Raw genomic sequence first — 18,376 nt, 5'->3', positions numbered from 1 at the left:
CTTCTATACGGGGGCCCCACAAAATCTAATAGCCCTGGGCCCACAGGAGAGTTAATCCGGCCCTGCCAGTGAGTTTAGGGTTGCTTTCTGCTGATGAAGCAGTGTTAAAGTGGCACCGTGCAAGGAATAATCTGCCACAGTGTGTGGACTTTGCTTTAGAACAGGATGGGAAAGGTGCCTGCTCACACTAGCTTTGAAAATAGTTGGGAGTAAATGTCCAGTCATTCGCTGCTCCCATTCCATACCTTGGTGCGGTGCTGGCCTAGGTGAGATTCCCTGTGTTCTTACATGGAGCTGTGTCAAGAGCACCAGGCTAAGGGGCTGTTATTTTGACTTTTGTTTTCCTTTGCACTCAGAGCTAAGTACAGTGCATCATCTAATTCTTCCCAAATGTGTCCAGCTGGTGGCGCCCTTGAGTTGTGGATCAATGTTTCTACCCTGGCTCTGACTTCCAGGTGGCTTTGAACTTTGAATAGAATCATGTTGGAAGTATATTAGTTCTGATTGAAAGTGTTAGTGTGTCCCTGCCCATCATTTTGTAAAAAAACAGTTATGGCCCCAAACTGGACTATTTAAAATAATGTTGTTTTACACTTGGGAACCTGGCTACTGCTGCTGTTAGGGTGTCCGAGAGCTATTACGAATTGGGGTTCCCTGGAGAGGAAAGAGCAGGCTTCTCAGCTACTGAAGAGCTTTCAGCTGCTTTGAGGCAGGTAGATCCCCGTCCAGGAGCCCCTATACTCATCAAGGGGGAATGAAGTGTGAACATCCCAACCCTCAAATCCCCCGATATCCAGGAAGCATATGGCCATTTCCCTGGGAGGCAGGGCTGCTGTGATTTTATTTTCCCAAAACCCTAAAGCACACTGTAAACATCATGAGAATTGTATGAAATGACGGACAAAATGTATACATATGTGACATGCGCTTACTCTCTCTCCTGGATAGCTGTCTCTGTATGCTTTGAGCTCTGCCATTTGTTTAGGCAGGTTTATGGTGAGGTGTTGCCTCATAATTCTCAGCAATATTGCCGCTTAGTATTTATTCTTGGTTTAACTTCCCTTTTAACAAAAGAAAACTTGTACATCGACTTTAGTGTGATGAATTTTCATTTCTGGCACCTCCTTGTAAAACTACTTACTGCAGTGGTTCCCAGGAACATTTTACTAAGGTGACCCACCAACTCCATTTTGTTTTGTTTTTTTTATGTGAGCCCCCCCCCTCCAGATCCAAATTAGTCAGGAGGCCCCAAATTCATCCTTCCCCACCTCCTGCTCCTTGGTGCCCAACCAAGGAGGCACCAGCCACCCACACTAACCACCTTGGTATTGCAGCCCTAATCCCAGCCTAGTGCAGAGTGGAAGCCCCAGGGTAGGGTGGTGGAGAGCGAACTCACCCTGCACTCACCTTTCAGAGACAGCTCCAATCCCATGTAGCTTGGCGCAGCTCCCCGCTCTGGGCATTGTGACCTGGTGCACAGCGTCACGGTGCCATTCAGGTTTGCCATCATGGAGGGGCAGTGGGTCCAAGTTTGAGTGAGTGGTGCTGCAATCTGGTGCAGAGGGTCGCAGGCCCACTCAAGTTTGTCCTGTCGATCCCCCTTCATGACGGGGGTGGGTGGGGATGGTGGCTGGGACAAACCTGAGTGGGCTGCGACTCCATGTGCCAGGTCACAAAACCCAGAACCGGGCCCAGCCCTGTGGGAGAGAAGCCACTGCTGCAGGGTGATTACGGGGCCGGCTTGCTCCCCCTTCCCACCCTCTCCTCCTCCTGCAGGGTATCACTTCCACACCGTGCCCAAGACCAATCTAGAACTTTCCTGTGACCCACTGATGGTTTGGGACACACCACCTGGGACACATTGACTTCCTGTACAAGTACCTGGCTGAAGTCAAATGGAAATGTTATGTATTTCTTGGTTTGTTTCTTTATTTTAGATCACGCCAGAATATCTTCAAAGTGTCTGTGTTCGTTTGTTTAGCAATCAGATGAGACAAAGTATAGCTCATAGTATTGACTTCACGAGGCCTGGAACTGTAAGTACAATCAATACTGATATTTGCTCTTATCTCTGTAGCCATCTTAAAATGGAATACTCGTTAAGCTGTATATTTAGGCTTGGAAGGATTAGATGTTTATTGGTAAATGTCGATTTTGCCATACATACACACCAATGAAAAATATTTCCATCAATGACAGAAATATACGGATGGACAAAATAAGAAAAATGCTGCTTGAGAAATTAGTAGAGTTCAATGTAAGGATATTTACTTTGTATATTTTGCCATGTGATGTTGACAGTTTGTGTTTTACTGGTTATAAAGCTTTAACTTTTGAATCTCAGTGGCTATTGTCATTAAATGTATGGGGTGGGTCAGACAATTATGTAATTAAAATGATTTAAAAAATTAAAAATGCTTACAAATGTATATCAAAATTATCCATTGAATTCTTCTAAAAAATCAGATTCTGCCAAGCCTACATATATTGCACCAGGGACATAAGATTATGACTCTACATATAAAATGTAAGGAGTAATGTACACCAAGCTTACATAAGGTTATGATTACATCTTGGGCTTCTGATGACCATGGTTATATTGCCCGTTCCACAAAATGGAATTACAGCCTCATATATAGGTTTCTGAAGCATCTTTATCTTATAATATATGGTGAACCACATTGCTGTTAAGAATCTACAGACATAATTTGTCTCATTTAGTTCCATTGTAGGCCTGCATCCAGGTCCTGTGGGTAAATACCTTAGCTCCTGTCGATGGACTCCCCAGAAGGCCTGATGGTTCTTTCTCAACTCATTCTCTCAGTCATACCCTATCAGAAGGCTGCACTGGAGCTACAGTGCTGTTTTCCCATTCTGTCCCTCTCTATGCTGAGTCAGGGCTAGATTTGCAAAGGTGTTTAGGCACCTAAAGATGCAGAGAGGCGCCTAGTGGAATTTATAAAAGCACCAAAGCAGGTTAGGCATGTACCTCCCATTGAAATGTTTGCGCTCCAAATATCTGATACACTGAAGTGTGAGGTATTTAATTATAGAGTAAATATTATTGAATGGCTTTAAACTTTAACTGTACATGTGTTTTATGTAGTTGAATGTTCTCGTTTCTTGTGACAAACAACTTTAATATTAATTAAAATATTGTGTGCTATTACTTTGTCTTTCGTAAACTAACGTGATAACTTTTCCCATTTTTTTTGCCATGACAGCACCGAGTCTTCCTCACTGTATAGTGATAGTTTTTGATATGTAAAAGGAACAACAAAAAGAAGCAAGAATTCTTGCTGATCTGTTTGCCATTCCAGCTGATCTTTATAATGACAATATATAGATTAGTTGGTTGTACAAAGAGGAGAGGATTGTTTAGATGTTCCATACCCTTTTTTATGTTCTTGTTTAGGAGAATAGAGTACACCTCACAGATCACCATGCTCAATTAGATCTCCTTTGCTTCAGTGTACCATAGTGGTCAGGATTGCTTTCTCTGACTTGCAATATAAAACTTTATGCCTCCACTAGCCTTTTTCAAAAAAAATCTTCCACTATTCTGGTTTCACTGGTGCAGCTCATTTAGTGGTAGCAACAGTGGGGTGTGCTAATGTGAACAGGCAAATATTTACTATCTTGTTATTGTGGACTTACCCTGAGCTGGGTTAGATGACAGTGATAAAATGCGGGGGTCTTCTCTACATTTGTACTCCCCTGTTACTGCTATTGGCACAGATCCACGAACAGCAGTTTAACCGTAGGTAACTTGCCATACAAGACTAGCATAGACCCAGTCTGAAAGGCAAAAGATTCCTTTCTCTGTCCCTTCTTTAGATGATTTAGGCCCTGGTTCTGATACCACGATGCCTGAGGGCAATATGGACACTTGGGAGGTTACTGTACAGATGTTTTGGTTTGTTACAATATTTTTTATTTGGTGTATGATATTCTGTTCAGTTCTACTGAAGGTTTTCCACAGTGAAAACATTGCATCTCTGGTGGATCCCACTACTTTCCTCCTGTTTCTACTCCTCGCTCTCTAGTCCCTGAGCTGTGACTATGACCACAGCTATAAGAGAGACAGTTACAACACAGTTGTCACCTGGCCTGATTTACAAGAGGATTAAAATTTGTGGTGTGGGTGGGATCTAATCATGTTACCAACCGAGCTGTTAGCCAAGGTTTGGGGACAGGATTAACTATAGTCTGCCCTGCAAATCTTAACCACATTGTAAGCAGCTCCTCTGACTCAGTCCTTTCATCCTTCTGAACGATAGTTTTTGTTTGTTTCCAATTTATACAGTGTGCCTCCCAGAACCATTCTAGGTGTATGAACAATGACTAGTTAGAAACTCAAACAAGAATAGTAATGTCAAAAAAGGAAAACCTGCCCAGCCCACTTCCTTAGAGAAAGCTGAAATAACTCGGCATTTCACAAAGTCTGGGACTTCTTCCTTGTCCATCTCTATGATATGCTGCAGCACTCCCAATCTTTGCTGACCCAGAAAGCAGAAGAGACTAGGACTAGAAATCAAATCCAGATCTCCAGCAGGCAGTGCAGATTACTCACAAGGCTGCCGAGGTAGCCTATCACTCTTTCCTTTAAAATTTCCAGATAACTGCTTATTATGCAACTAGATGTTTTGTCTGTCCTTAAGTAGTTTCAGCTTTTCACATCAGCTTTGGAATAAAGCTAGAGGCACTGTGTCCCAAGTGACATAGGGCAGAATCAGCCATCAGAATCTGAGCCTGTAACATCTGTGCTGGGTATGTGTTGGAAGGTCACTTCACTGTTTACTTTGAACCAGTCAAAGAGACCAAAATATGGCCTCTCCAGCTACTCTAGGGGCTTTTCTACATGGTGTGTTAGTGCACACCTCTGGGGTGTCAGTTCTAGTCCTCATCTAGTCTGCGCCCGTGTGGAACTTGCTGGTGGTGTGGCATGCAAGTGGGTGTTAATGTAGTCCTGGGTACTAGGGAGCTGATAGTTTGCACCAGCAAGGTCCACATGCACCAGTTAATGCGTGACACACTGATGCGGACTAGAATTTCCATCCTCACTGGGATGCAGTAACTCAAAATGTAGACAAGCCATCAGTAACTGTCCCCCCACTTATAAAGCTCTCTCTGACCTCTCCTTTGTAACAAAGGGCTCAGTCCTGCCCTCAAATACATTGCAGTGCCCTGTGTTTTTTGTCAAATAAGTTACTCCACACAGCATGCATGGATGAACTCAAGTGTCAAAGAGCAGGATTGAGTCTTAATGCTGTAGGCGACAGTTCTCTGTTGTACAAAAGAAATAAGGCTGTATACCTTGGAGTACATTCTTAAAAAAGGATTTCCTTTGTTTGCTCTATTTTGTTCCCTGCTCATTGAGCGTTGCTCTCATTTTGGACATAAGAACATCAGAATGGCCCTACTGGGTCAGACCAAGGGTCCATCTAGCCCAGTATCCTGTCTTCCAACAGTGGCCAGTGCCAGGTGCCCCAGAGGGAATGAACAGAACAGGTCATCATCAAGTGATCCATCCTCTGTCGCTCATTCCCAGCTTCTGGCAAACAGAGGCTAGGGACACCATTGATGGACCTATCCTCCATGAATTTATCTAGTTCTTTTTTGAACCCTCTTATGGTCTTGGCCTTTACAACATCCTCTGGCAAGGAGTTCCACAAGTTGACTGGGGGTTGTGTGAAGAAATACTTCCTTTTATTTGTTTTAAACTTGCTGCTTACTAATTTCATTTGGTGACCCCCTAGTTCTTGTGTTATGAGAAGTAGTAAACAACACTTCCTTATCTACTTTCTCTACACCAGTCATGATTTTATAGGCCTCAATCATATCTCCCCTTAGCCATCTCTTTTCCAAGCTGAAAAGTCCCAGTCTTATTAATCTCTCCTCATACAGAAGCCGTTCTGTACCCCTAATCATTTTTGTTGCCCTTTTCTGAACCTTTTCCAGTTCCAATATATCTTTTTTGAGATGGGGCGACCACATCTGCAGACAGTATTCATGATGTGGGCGTACCATGGATTTATATAGAGGCAACATGATATTTTTAATGAGTCGTTTTATGGGTTGGGAAAGTGTTGTGGTGGAATACAAAATTCTGAGGTCTCTGGGTGGTCATATAATTGTAAATCAAAGGCAGAGTGCATCAGTTTGTTGGGTGTATTATCGCACAAGAATACACATCTTAATGTGTCATAGTGTGGTTAGAAGTCTGTCCTTCCATCACTGAAAGGAGTCTAAAGCAGAAGGGTAAACCTAAAAGCTAGATGTTCCCACTGGACTGACTTCCAGGATTCAGGCATGGATGTCTCCACAAGCATAAGACTTAGGCCAGGGCAATGCCGTGGACAAAGGGGTCTGGATCTGAGAATGGGAAGTCAAAGCAGCAGCACTGGCAGTTCTGAAAAAAACAATAATGAATTTGAAGCATTTAAAGAGATGATCAAATTCCTAATTTTCTGAAGTTCAGTAAGCTGGTGGGTAAGTTTAAAAATGAATGTATTCGACTTAAAAAAAAAAAAAAAAGAAAAGAAAAAGAAAGTCCCACCCCAGGGCTGGTTGTGCTGTGGACTGTCTGCCAAATGCTGCCCAGAGAGTTCCATAATAAGGCTCTCATCTTTCTAATATAGAGCATGAATCAAACTGGGGTATTATATGTTCTCTAGGTAACAACTGTCCTTTGGCGATACTAAAGTACTCAGCGAATAATGGACTAGGATCTCTAGGGTACATGTACACTGCAATAAAGATCCTAAGCACAGCCACAGTTGGCTCAGTTCAGCTTACTTGGGCTTTGGGGCTAAAACTTGCGGTGTAGACATTTGGGCTTGGGATGGAGCCTGGGTCTGAAACTTTGCAAGGGCGTGGGTCTCAGAGCCTGGGCTCCAGCCCATGCCTGAACGTCTACCCTGTAGTTTTTAGCCTGAGCCTGTGAGCCCAGGTGAATTGACCCAGGCTCTGTGGATCAGTGTCGAGTTTTGCTTTTTTATTGCAATGTAGATGTACCCCTAGTCTCCATCTCTGAAGTCATATCTGTTCAATGCAAGCTAGGTGTGGCTAACACGCTTCTGGCTAATTGGCAATGTGGGGCTTGATCCTTCAAAATACTGAACACTCTGACCTAGTCCAGCACAGCTCCTAAGCACATGCTTAACTTTAGCACATGAGTAGTCCCTTTAACTTCATTAGGCCTATTGACATGCTTAAAGTTAGGTATATGCTGAAGTGTTTTGCTGGGTTGGAGCCAGTGTGCTTAGCATCTTGCAGGATCAAGCTCATGGTCTTCAGTTGACTAAAACTGGTTGTCCTGGTACTACTTTCTACATTGTGGTATGGGGTATGCTTCCTGTCTGTGAGATTGATAGCCTTCATATTGTTAGTGCTTCATAATTCAGATATAATTGTTTGGGATTGAAACTTGATGTTCAAGATGTCAGCCTCATGAACACTTTAAAAAATATTCTCAGTTGAAGGAATAATTTTACAAAATTAAATACATTTGTTTTTATAGCTTTTCATACCATAGTCCCCTCAACAGTTATTTGGCAGAAGAAAACCAAGGTCTCTAACTAAAATGTTTAATTATAAATGCAGACTGTATTTTAGTTTGCACACTGAGGACCCAATCTTGCAAAGATTCAAGCATGAGTAGTCTCAGATAAGATTATGCACGAGTAAATTACTCTCACACTTAAGTCTCTGCAGGATTAGCCCACTTGTCTGTATTTTAGACCACTGGTTCTCTTCTGTTTTGATCCTAGGTTAGTCTGATAAAAAATATTCTTCCGGTTATTTGAAAATAAAAAAACCCTTAAAAATCATGCAACAAAAACTAGGAGAAGCCTAGGATTTATACCAGGGGTAGGCAACCTATGGCACGTGTGCTGAAGGCGGCACGCGAGCTGATTTTCAGTGGCACTCACACTGCCCGGGTCCTGGCCACTTGTCCAGGGGGCTCTGTATTTTAATTTAATTTTAAATGGAGCTTTTTAAACATTTAAAAAACCCTTTTTACTTTACATACAACAATAGTTTAGTTATATATTACAGACTTATAGAAAGAGACCTTCTAAAAAACATTAAAATGTATTACTGGCACGCGAAACCTTAAATTAGAGTGAATAAATGAAGACTCGGCACATCACGTCTGAAAGGTTGCCGACCCCTGATTTATACTGACCAGCTACCCTGAGTTAGAATTGTAATCACCTTGTCTTGAGGATTTAATCACGTTATTTGCCACATGCTAGTGAATTCATTGTAAAAAAAAAAATTTATTCCAATTTTTTCCATGTGAAGACGAGGCCGAAGGAGAAGCCTTACCTTTCAAAAGACCTTAAAATATTTCTACACTGTACTTGGAGGTGTAATTTCCATTTTAGATAGATGCATGTGTGCTAGTTTTGGTCAAGCTGATGCACTAAAAGTAGCAGTGTAGCTATGACATGGCAGTACAGGCTAGCTGCCCTGAGGACAACCCTGTCTGAGATTCTAGGTACAGTAAGTACTCATAAACTCATAGACTTTAAGGTCAGAAGGGACCATTATGATCATCTAGTCTGACCTCCTGCACAAAGCAGGCCACAGAATCTTACCCATCCACTTCTGTAACAAACCCCTAACCTATGTCTGCGTTATTGAAGTCTTCAAATTGTGGTTTGAAGACCTTAAGCTGCAGAGAATCCTCCAGCAAGTGACCCATGCCCTGTGCTGCAGAGGAAGGCAAAAAACCTCCAGGGCCTCTGCCAATCTGCCCCGGAGGAAAATTCCTTCCCGATCCCAAATATGGCGATCAGTTAAACCCTGAGCATGTGAGCAAGACTCGGCTGACTAGCCTGTGCCACCACCCGTGCTTGCTGTTTGTAACGTGCTAGCTCAATCCGAGCTACACAGATATGTCTATCACCTCCAACTCTGTTAGAACGTGGTAGCTAATGCATGCTTACAATATCCCTTTTATCCTCGTCTAGACAAAACTGAAATTTTGTTTTAAAATCACCTTTTATGTTGTTCTAGAGAGGGACTTTATCATGGCAGTTTGGAGTATTTAGCACTTACTGTTTTTTTTTTTAGGTCATATTTTAAAATATGTTAACGCTGAAACACAAACCCATAGAAGCTGATGAGGCACCTAAAATACAAAATTTTAACAATGAAATATAAAACACTCAAAGTCAGTGAAACTTCTAAGTATAAAGGTGAAGAGAAATAACTTCCTTGATGGAACCTGTTGTATTTAGAGTCCTGGGCGCGTCTCAGTCATTGCTCTTTTAATGCAAATAGTTGACAGCACATATTGAACCTATATTAAATTGTAAAGTCCTTCATCTTTAATTTAAAAAGCATATTACATTCTTTCTCTGCCATTGGCTATTTGCTCTTCCCTTGCGTTCTGTTTACCTTTTGGGGACTAAACCATAATTCTACTTACATTGTACTTGTCCGTTTGGCAAATGGTAGATTTCTTTTGGCATAGCTCATAAGGGTCTGTGAGGAAAAACCTGTATTTTTTTTTATGTTGACACTCTTGTCAGATGTCAGCTTTTGCTTAAGGTGCTTATTTATTTAATGACTTCATATAAGTCATTTATTGTCTTAAGCCTCTGGGACTTTGGGTTTTGTTTGTTTTCTTTACTGTGTAACCTAGCATAGTATGTTCCCTTTTCTTGTGGTCTTCCACTGCTTCCTTTCCTGAATAAGCACATCTTCCTTGCTAATGTAAATGTGCCGTTAAATAGTAGCTACTTTGTCACAAGCATTCTTTTTTTGTTTGTAAAATGCTGTCTATAGTAGGTTACCGGAGCAAACCCAGGCGGCACAATAGTAGAATTCTTGTTTTTAGCTTTCCAGAATGTACTCATTAAATTTTCTGTGGGTGTACTTCTGTCATTTAAAAAAACCAACCACCTATTATGTCAGCTAATAGCCTTAAGTAGACTCGTCCCAGGACAAAATAGACCTTTTCCTGTCTTCCCCACTCCTGTGTAGAAAAAAATGCTCATATGTGATCTTGGATAACGCAGAAACAAAACTGCTCTATATTCTAGACAAAGACAGGTTATGCTTTCCAGCTGATGCACAGTATGGTGTGCATTTCATGTGTAACTACTCTCTGCGCTGAGGGTAGGGGAGATGTTTCATGTTTGAATAAAATGTCTTAATTCTGGAGGGAAGGGGAAACTTGGACTCCTATATCTTATTCTCCTCTCTCCTCCCTCAAATGGTCTAGGTATTGGTTTTACAGGCAAACACAACAAATGCTATTTCCAAATCCAAATCATGATGGAGAGTAGCAAAATTCCTATATCCTTACTAAAATTGAAGGAATAGTACAGTATGGATGCTACTTAAATGAGGGACTTGCAGATTGTAGCATTTTCCTATGTACTTATTTGTCTACACAGGCAGGTTAGGGTGACCAGGTAGCAAGTGTGAAAAATGAGGACAGGGGCTGAGGGGTAATAGGCACCTATATAAGACACAGTCCTAAATATCCAGACTGTCCCTATAAAATTGGGACATCTGGTCACACTAAGGTAGGAGTAACTAAATACTGAGGGCTCCTCTACACACAAACTAAAACCAAAATAAACCAAGTGGGTGCATTTTGTATCATTAGTTATATTGGTGCCAGTCTGTGTGTGAACACTCTTATTTTGGATTCAGAATGTCCTATTTAGATTTAAAAACAACTTCAGTTAAATCGAAAAAGGACACTCTTAATTTGAAATGAGCACAAGCAGATTTGTACTGAAATAACTTAGGGCTGGTCTACACTACTGCAGTAAATCGATCTAACTTACGCAATTTCAGTTACGTGAATAAGGTAACTGAAGTCGACATAGTTGGATCCACTTACCATGGTGGCTACACTGTGCTGTGTCGATGGGAGCGCGTCTCCTGTCGACTTCCCTTAGGCTTCTCAGGGAGGTGGAGTACACAAATGGATGGGAGAGTGTTCTCTCATCGATTTAGCGTGTCTTCACCAGACCCGCTAAATCGACACTTGCTGTATTGATTGCAGCAGTGCCAATCTACCAGTAAGTGTAGACATGCCCTGAAGGTGGGAATTGCAACTGATTTAGGCTGTGTCTACACTAGCCATTTAAAGTGCAATATGTCCCTTTTTTGCGCTAAAACTGTGGGAACATCTACACTTTTTAATGGCTTGAGTTTCACCGCAAAAAGAAAACCAACTTCACGAGAGGCATACAGTTCTTTCCGCTGTTCTTTTTGTGCAGTTGTGAAAGTGAAGACACGTTCTACCTGTGTAAACACATTTTGTCCTCTGGAGGATATCCCATGGTACCAAAAGTGACCACTCTGGCCAGCATCTCCGCTACTCTGACGCCAGGGAAATGGACGTCCGCCCCTTCCCCTGTAAGCCCTGGGAAGTTTGAAACTCCCTTTCCCTTTGCTTGTAGATGTGGTGGGGAAAGCAGCCAGACTGACAGCAGGGTATTTTAAAAAAAATGCCACGAAATAAACAAGGAAGTAATGGGGCTGCTGGGACAGGAAGCAGTGCATCACGGGGCACTGAGCAGGCATCCAGAATGCCTTCTGCTCACCCCCGTCTTCCCACAAGACCTATTGAGAGAGATGCACTGTGGGATAGCTGCCCTACAGCGCTACTCTCACCCGCAATGGAAGTGCTGCTAGAGTAAACACTCTCTGACGCCTGAGGAATTAAGTGAATACACAAACCAGCACTTTTCTTTCACTGGTTCCCTATCACTGGTGAAACTTACAGCACAAAAACTCTGCAAGTGTAGACATACCCTTGGTTAGTTTGATTCCAGTTTGTGTGTAGCTACACCCTGACTTTGACCTCTGGGAACTCACCTCAGTTCAGCTCTGAAGCTGCCTTCGGTAGGAAATTGCTTATAGACTAATCCCGCCCCTCCCACCTCCTGTATTATTTCTCACAGTTGTCACACTGCACTTGTGAGAAGTCCCAAGCAGTGCAAGTGAATGCATTGACAATTACATTCTCAGTAGTTGGTGTCATCCAGTCAAGATTGGCCTCACTGGTATCTGTTGCTCTAACTATATAGCGATCCAGTCCCCCTAGTATGAAGGCAGTTATACCAGTATGAAGGTGTTTAATACCTATATAGCTATTCCTGTACAGGAAGAAGTATTGGTTGAAGGCACCTTTATACCAGTATGACTGCATCCACATTAGGGGTTGTACTGGTATAAAAATATATTGGTTAAAAAAATCATATCCAGAACCAAAATAATTATACCTGTACAAAAAGTGTGTGTAGACCAGGCGTGTCTGTAGCAGGCCTAACAATGCAAATGGCAACTAGAGGCCTATCCTGTTCTCAGTCCTACAGCCATAGGTACTAATAGCTTTATTGCAGATTTAGAGGAGGAGGAGGAGGAGTTTGCACTATGCTCTTCAAACTCAACAGTCTGTTACTCTTCAACTAATTTGATTTGTTTTTGGGTTTTTTTAACTGTTTTCTCTGTGAGTTATTTCTGTTAACTTATTTTTTTAATCTTCTTTATTTTATTGTATGCCTGTTTGTCCATAAAGGGATATTATTCTCTCAGCCCTTGTGATGACGGATATGTAAGTTTCTATATCTTCTTTATATCTTTCACATTGCCTGCTGCAGCCTGTCACATTCTGTATTTCTCTTCTTGCTCTGTGTATGATAATTTCACTTGCTCTATTTTCATTCATACCGAGACACTGACTGTTATGGACACTAGTTATTTTTTTAAACCTATGGGTATGGCTACACTGGCGAGTTGCAGCGCTGGAAAGCCTCCACCAGCGCTGCAATTAGTAAGTGGCCACACCTGCAGGGCACTTCCAGCGCTGCAACTCCCTGGCTGCAGCGCTGGCCGTACACCTCACTCAGCATGGGGAATAAGGATTCCAGCGCTGGTGCTGCAGCGCTGGTCATCAAGTGTGGCCACACACCAGCGCTGTGATTGGCCTCCAGGGTATAAGGATGTATCCCAGAATGCTTTTATAAATTTCTCTTTGTTTTGTTATGAACGAGCTCCGCGCGGAGCTCCGTTGCCGCTGCTGCTTATCTAAAAAAACAAACAGAGCTCCTGTTTGCTGTGATCATCTGTACCTGGCTGTAAACAATCAAATGAGAGGCAGGCAGGGAGCGAATGAAACAGCGGGGAGTCGTGTTGGCTGCAGGCTGTTTGCAATTAAGAGTTAAGACTAAGGGGTCGGAAACGTTCTGATTTTTCAAGGCAGGAAGCTAAACACACAGTGTTGGCTCCAAAAATCCCCTCTCTCTCTCCCCCCGCTCCCTGTCACACTAGACCCCACTCCACCCCCCTCTTTTGAAAAGCATGTTGCGGCCACTTGAACGCTGGGATAGCTGCCCATAATGCATCACTCCCAACAGCGCTGCAAATGTGGCCACACACCAGCGCTGGTAGCTGTGAGTGTGGCCACACACTAGCGCTGGCCCTGCACAGCTGGATGACCAGCGCTGCAAACTACCAGCACTGCAAACCGTAAGTGTAGCCATACCCTATATAAGGGTTTGGGGAACCCTTGCATGGAGAGCAAGATATAAATTCCAATGGAACTCATTCTGTGTAATGTATTTGACACAAAGCACCTCAACTCAAGAGCTGTAACATACCCGAACATAGCTTCTTTATAAAGTGTAGGAGATGCTTGTTTGATCTGTGAGCCTTAATACTTAGCACTTGGATAACACATTGCATCTTCAAAGTTCAGTGCAAACACTAGCTACCCCCTGCAACACCCTGTTAAGTAAGTCGATAAACTACTTAAGATAACATGGCAGAGATTCACATTCTTTTCCCCAGAAGAGCTACTTGTATTTTTTTTATCACAAACTGAGATCGGGTACTCTAAACATGATCAAATACCACATCATTTTCATTTAAAAAACCAAAACCAAAATAGTTCAGGGAGTGCTGATTGTGCCTTCTGCACCCCAGATGGGCATTTGTATTCTGACAACATTACAAGTGCATCATAAGCATCTGATGTTGCCCACAGACAGTGCATTCTTTGCAGAGAAAGGATATTGGTCTGCTAAACAATCTAGTACGAAATCAAACCATAAAGAGCTACTGACACCTCCTTTAAAAATGTCAAGCAATGTTCTGTTTAGAAAATCGTGTGTGTGTGTGTATTTTCCCCCTGCACTACTCCTGTCTTTAGTAAGGATGTTTACATAAAACATGATTTTTTTCTCCTCCTTTTTTTTTTGCTGCTTTTACTTATTCCTCCTCTGAAAATACAGTGAAACCTGTAGAGCTCACCCTTAGTGGATAACCTCTTGTTTTAGGAAACTGCCCCAAAGTATCCCTGAATGCATGGGGCCAAATGTAACCTTAGTGTACCTCCATTGATCTTCACCCGCTGAGTGCAAGCCAGGCCCACCTGTACTAAAAGATTATCTCCATTAAAGCAATACATTTCTGTTGATCCTTTGAGTCATCGTTTATCATGATCTTCATTTGGTGTTTGACATTCCACTCGCTTCTGCAGCAGCCAGTTGTGAAGTTTTAACAAGAAGGATTGATTTCAGGTGGGGAATTAGCAGGAGTGAAAGGACCCTTGGAGAAACACGTATTGCTTTTTATGCTGATGGTCTTAGTTAAAGATAGATAGAAAGATGCAAATTAAAAAAGAATCCACTTATTTTCAAAGCTATCCACAAAGCATCATTGGTCTCCAGCTAGATGGCATTTGTTAAGCTCATAGGGATGGTTCTTTTTTTCCACGCAATATTTCAATTCTTTACTCATATGTTGTATACATTCTAATATGCTGGTACCTGAGGCAGCCTTTTAGTGGGATCACACTAACGCACCATGATAATCTTGCACTGTACTTTGATTCATTTATAACTGATCTATTTTAGAGGATCTTTTTTGTATGAGAAAAGAGAAATTTGCATAAGACCAAATACATGAAAATACCTGCAGTATTATAGGAACTGACCGTGGGCCAGATCCTGAGATCATATAAATTGGCCTAGTTCCAGTTACTTCAGTGGAGCTATGTGATTTACACAGGCTCAGAATCTGGTCCATTACAGATTGCATCTGATTTTTTGGTTGGCACCAGCATATTATGAATAATGAACAAGTTCAGCATCCAAACTGTAGGCATATTGTTTATATTTCAGGGTGCTAGTAAGCTGAACTTTGATCTTGTAATTTACATCTTCACCAGGCACCTATGTTTTTAATTCTGACCTCAGTTACACCTCTGTAAATTCAGAGAACCTGCAAGTTTTACACTGGCTTTTCACCCTAGTAACTGAAATCAGAAGCTGGCTTTCCGCTGTATGCTGTACCACATAAAATAATGTAGACAAGCCAATTGGATGGATGCACAGCTACAGTATTTTCTAAATCATCTTTGGTTTTTGGTACTCAGATGACATGTGTCTGTTTTCTTTTATAAACATTGATTTCCCTTTGAGCTTTTTTTTCTGTTCAACCCTGGTCACCTTCATGCTTTGCTTCTTTCTGTAATGAAGGGCTGCCATCTGTAGCTATTTTGCATTATGACAGAATTACTTAAATTAATATGGCAACTGGGTCAGCTTTGGCAAGACCTAACACAGCTACATTAGTTATAGGCCTATGACTCTGCAGATTGAGCTGTGCTTGGGCTATTGGTTTTTTATTTCCTTATTTAAAGATACCTAGTCTCTGCATTCACTGTGTAGGTTTGAAAAATTGGCTGGCCGCAAGGCATATTTTGTGTGGGATTTTGTACAGAATGAACCCTTAGGATGTCACAGATACATTTATATGCCATATGTTCCTCTTAATCATTCAACTGGCAGCCTGCAAAATACTATTATTCAAAAGGTTAAAAAATATCAGCGCCTATCCCATGGAAAGAAAGATCAGGTGCATGGTGTCAGGTTGAGTAGATGGCTGTTAAAATGGCCTGGCGAGTCCTTTTAATGTTAGCTAATTGTAGCTAAAGAGCAACATTGCACTGGGTAAACTTGAAAACCTGAGGGGAAGTATTGTCTAGAACAGTGGTTTTTAACCTATGATCTGTGAATCCTAGAAGTCCCGCAGACTGTGTCCAAGATTTGCAAAGGAGTCTGTATCTCCATTTGAAATTGTTTAGGGGTTCGCAAATGAAAAAAGGTTGAAAACCAGTGGTCTAGAATTTAAGTTATAAGGACTGTGAGTTAGGGGTCTTTGTTTTCACCTCTCTGCACCTCAGTGTCCCTAGCTGCAAAGTGGGGATTTACTTACCAGCATCACTGGGATTTTATGAGGCTTAGTTTATTATAAGATACTCTGAGATCCTTGAATGGAAGGGCAGCGTATTTATAGAATACTTGGCCTGATGTTTTTGCTGTTTTTCCTACAATTATTTCTGATATCTGTTTTTAAATAAGTCCAGTTCTCCTCCAGAATCCAGTTTCCCCTTCTGCTAGACCCATGATACGTTCAAAATCCCTATGCTTATGACATCAGAGTTTTCTCTGTTGCCATAAAAATAATTATGATGTTAATAGTTCAGTATTCTGACTTCAATATAAGAATCAAGAAAGAGGATTCAATAGACTGTGAGGGATCAAAAATCTTAGTGCCAAATTGGCTCCAGTACCCTCGTAGTCCCATTGAGTGCATTATGCAAAGCAGTCCACACTGGGATCCATACATACTGTAAGTAGATCCAGTTACCTTTTCCAGGTAAATGCTCATGTCACTTTATACGTATTAGGAAAGGAGCATTGAACGTTAAATGCTTTCCCAGTGTGAAAGTCCATATTTAAAGTGCTTTGTGGAAACCTTGATTACAGTGAGTATTTTATTTGTTACTAAATTTTTAATGGGACCAGTTTCTTTCAGATCTCTTCTTTTTTGCCTCCTGTGGTAGTGGATGTTGTGCTGTGCTATTGTATGTAGAATGTGCTGCTCATGAACCATAAGGGGTTTATTGTGGATCGCGATGGGTTGGGGTGAGAGGTGTCTCAGTGGTCAGACTTACCCGCAGAAATTGCTACCATGCCTCATTATCTTTGAGTCCTTGAGCCCTTGTTCTGTGACATTCCTCCTGAAAATGCCACCTTAAAAAGCAGCTTCATTGTGTCAGTCAACCAGTGTGCCTAATGTTGCTGCGCTCTCCCAGATGTACTGCTTTCAGGGCTACTATATCCAGATGTGACAGTGGAGGAAATGGGATTGTGCCACTGTCCAGAGCGTATTCAAAGTACATAACTTAATCATGAGTACTTGAATGCCTGAATTAGATAGACCCACATGAGCTCAGGACCATTTGATGTTTTGATGTCAAAGGGAGAGAGCTAAAACCAGTTTTTATCGTTTGTGTAAAGGTATTTAACTAGGAACATGTCCTGAGACTGGAACCTCTCAGATCAATACCAAACAGAATGAATTGAAGTAAGCAAACAAACACACACATTGTGAAATATGCAGGATGTGATGAGTGGTGTGGGGCTTGCAGTATATTTGATTTGGCAGGCTTAGTTATAGGAACTTTGTAAGGTGTGTGTGTGCATGCCACTCCGAGCTTACTGTGGGACAAAGCACCTTGTAGCTAAGGGAACAGCACTTTTATGGGGTACTGAGTAATAAAACAGGAGTTAAAATTGGAATATTATAACTAAAAGGATTGATTGCTCTGCAGTTCTTTCTTTGGTTATAAAGCCCTATTGAAGAAGGCTGTAGAGTTCTCAGTAAAGTCTGTCTTTATTCATAGAGATGGCACAACTTTAAAAAAGAATGAACTGTGGTGGCCTTATACCAGAATATGTTGTTCCAAAATTGAATGTAAGGCATAGAACAGTATTAAGATTTCACTTAAGATCTCTTCAGACCTAATCAGCTGTGGCCTGAGAACACAGTGGTGTTCAGCTGTCCCTCAGCATACAGTATGACTCAGATGCTTGTCCAAGGCCAACCGAAAGCATCATGGAAACTGAACGTATAGCCCTATAAACCATGAGTGTTCTAGTAACAGCACTGGCTAGCTTTCAAATGGCTTTCTGTAGAAATCAAATAACTTACTAGCTATGTTTTACTGCTGTTCTTGTTCTCATAAAGTTATTTTAAAATATAGGACCAAACAAGTTCCAAAAATAAAGCACATTTGTTAAAGAATTATCATTATTATTTATTTTAACTCATGTTAACCTAATTTCTGTATCAATGTTGTTCCCTGGCAGAGTCAAACACGGTCTGTTTCCTGCTTGTGCATTTATTTAACAGCCAAGGGCATTCATTTAATTTTATTGCAGTACCCATCCTTTACCTAGCACTTTTCATCAGTAGATCTCAAAGCAATTTACAAAGAAAGTCCAGTATCATTTATCTCCATTTTACAGATGTGGAAGCAGAGGCCCAG

At 41.6% G+C, this 18,376-nt stretch overlaps 1 protein-coding gene across 3 annotated transcripts in view; it reads left to right on the top strand.

Annotated features, from left to right (window-relative positions):
* ARMC9 (armadillo repeat containing 9) overlaps window positions 1-18,376 on the top strand; it is a 101,781-nt gene that overhangs the window by 29,415 nt on the left and 53,990 nt on the right. For all 3 annotated transcript variants that reach the window (XM_045031197.1, XM_045031196.1, XM_045031198.1), the window contains exon 9: window positions 1,938-2,036. In XM_045031197.1, coding sequence (XP_044887132.1) covers window positions 1,938-2,036 — 99 coding nt within the window. The remainder of the gene's footprint in view (window positions 1-1,937; window positions 2,037-18,376) is intronic.

This window comes from Mauremys mutica, chromosome 9, assembly GCF_020497125.1.
Source record: "Mauremys mutica isolate MM-2020 ecotype Southern chromosome 9, ASM2049712v1, whole genome shotgun sequence".
Classification (NCBI taxonomy): Eukaryota; Metazoa; Chordata; order Testudines; family Geoemydidae; genus Mauremys; species Mauremys mutica.
The sequence above is the reverse complement of the archived record's forward strand: the minus strand, read 5'-3'. Positions and strand labels throughout refer to the sequence as shown.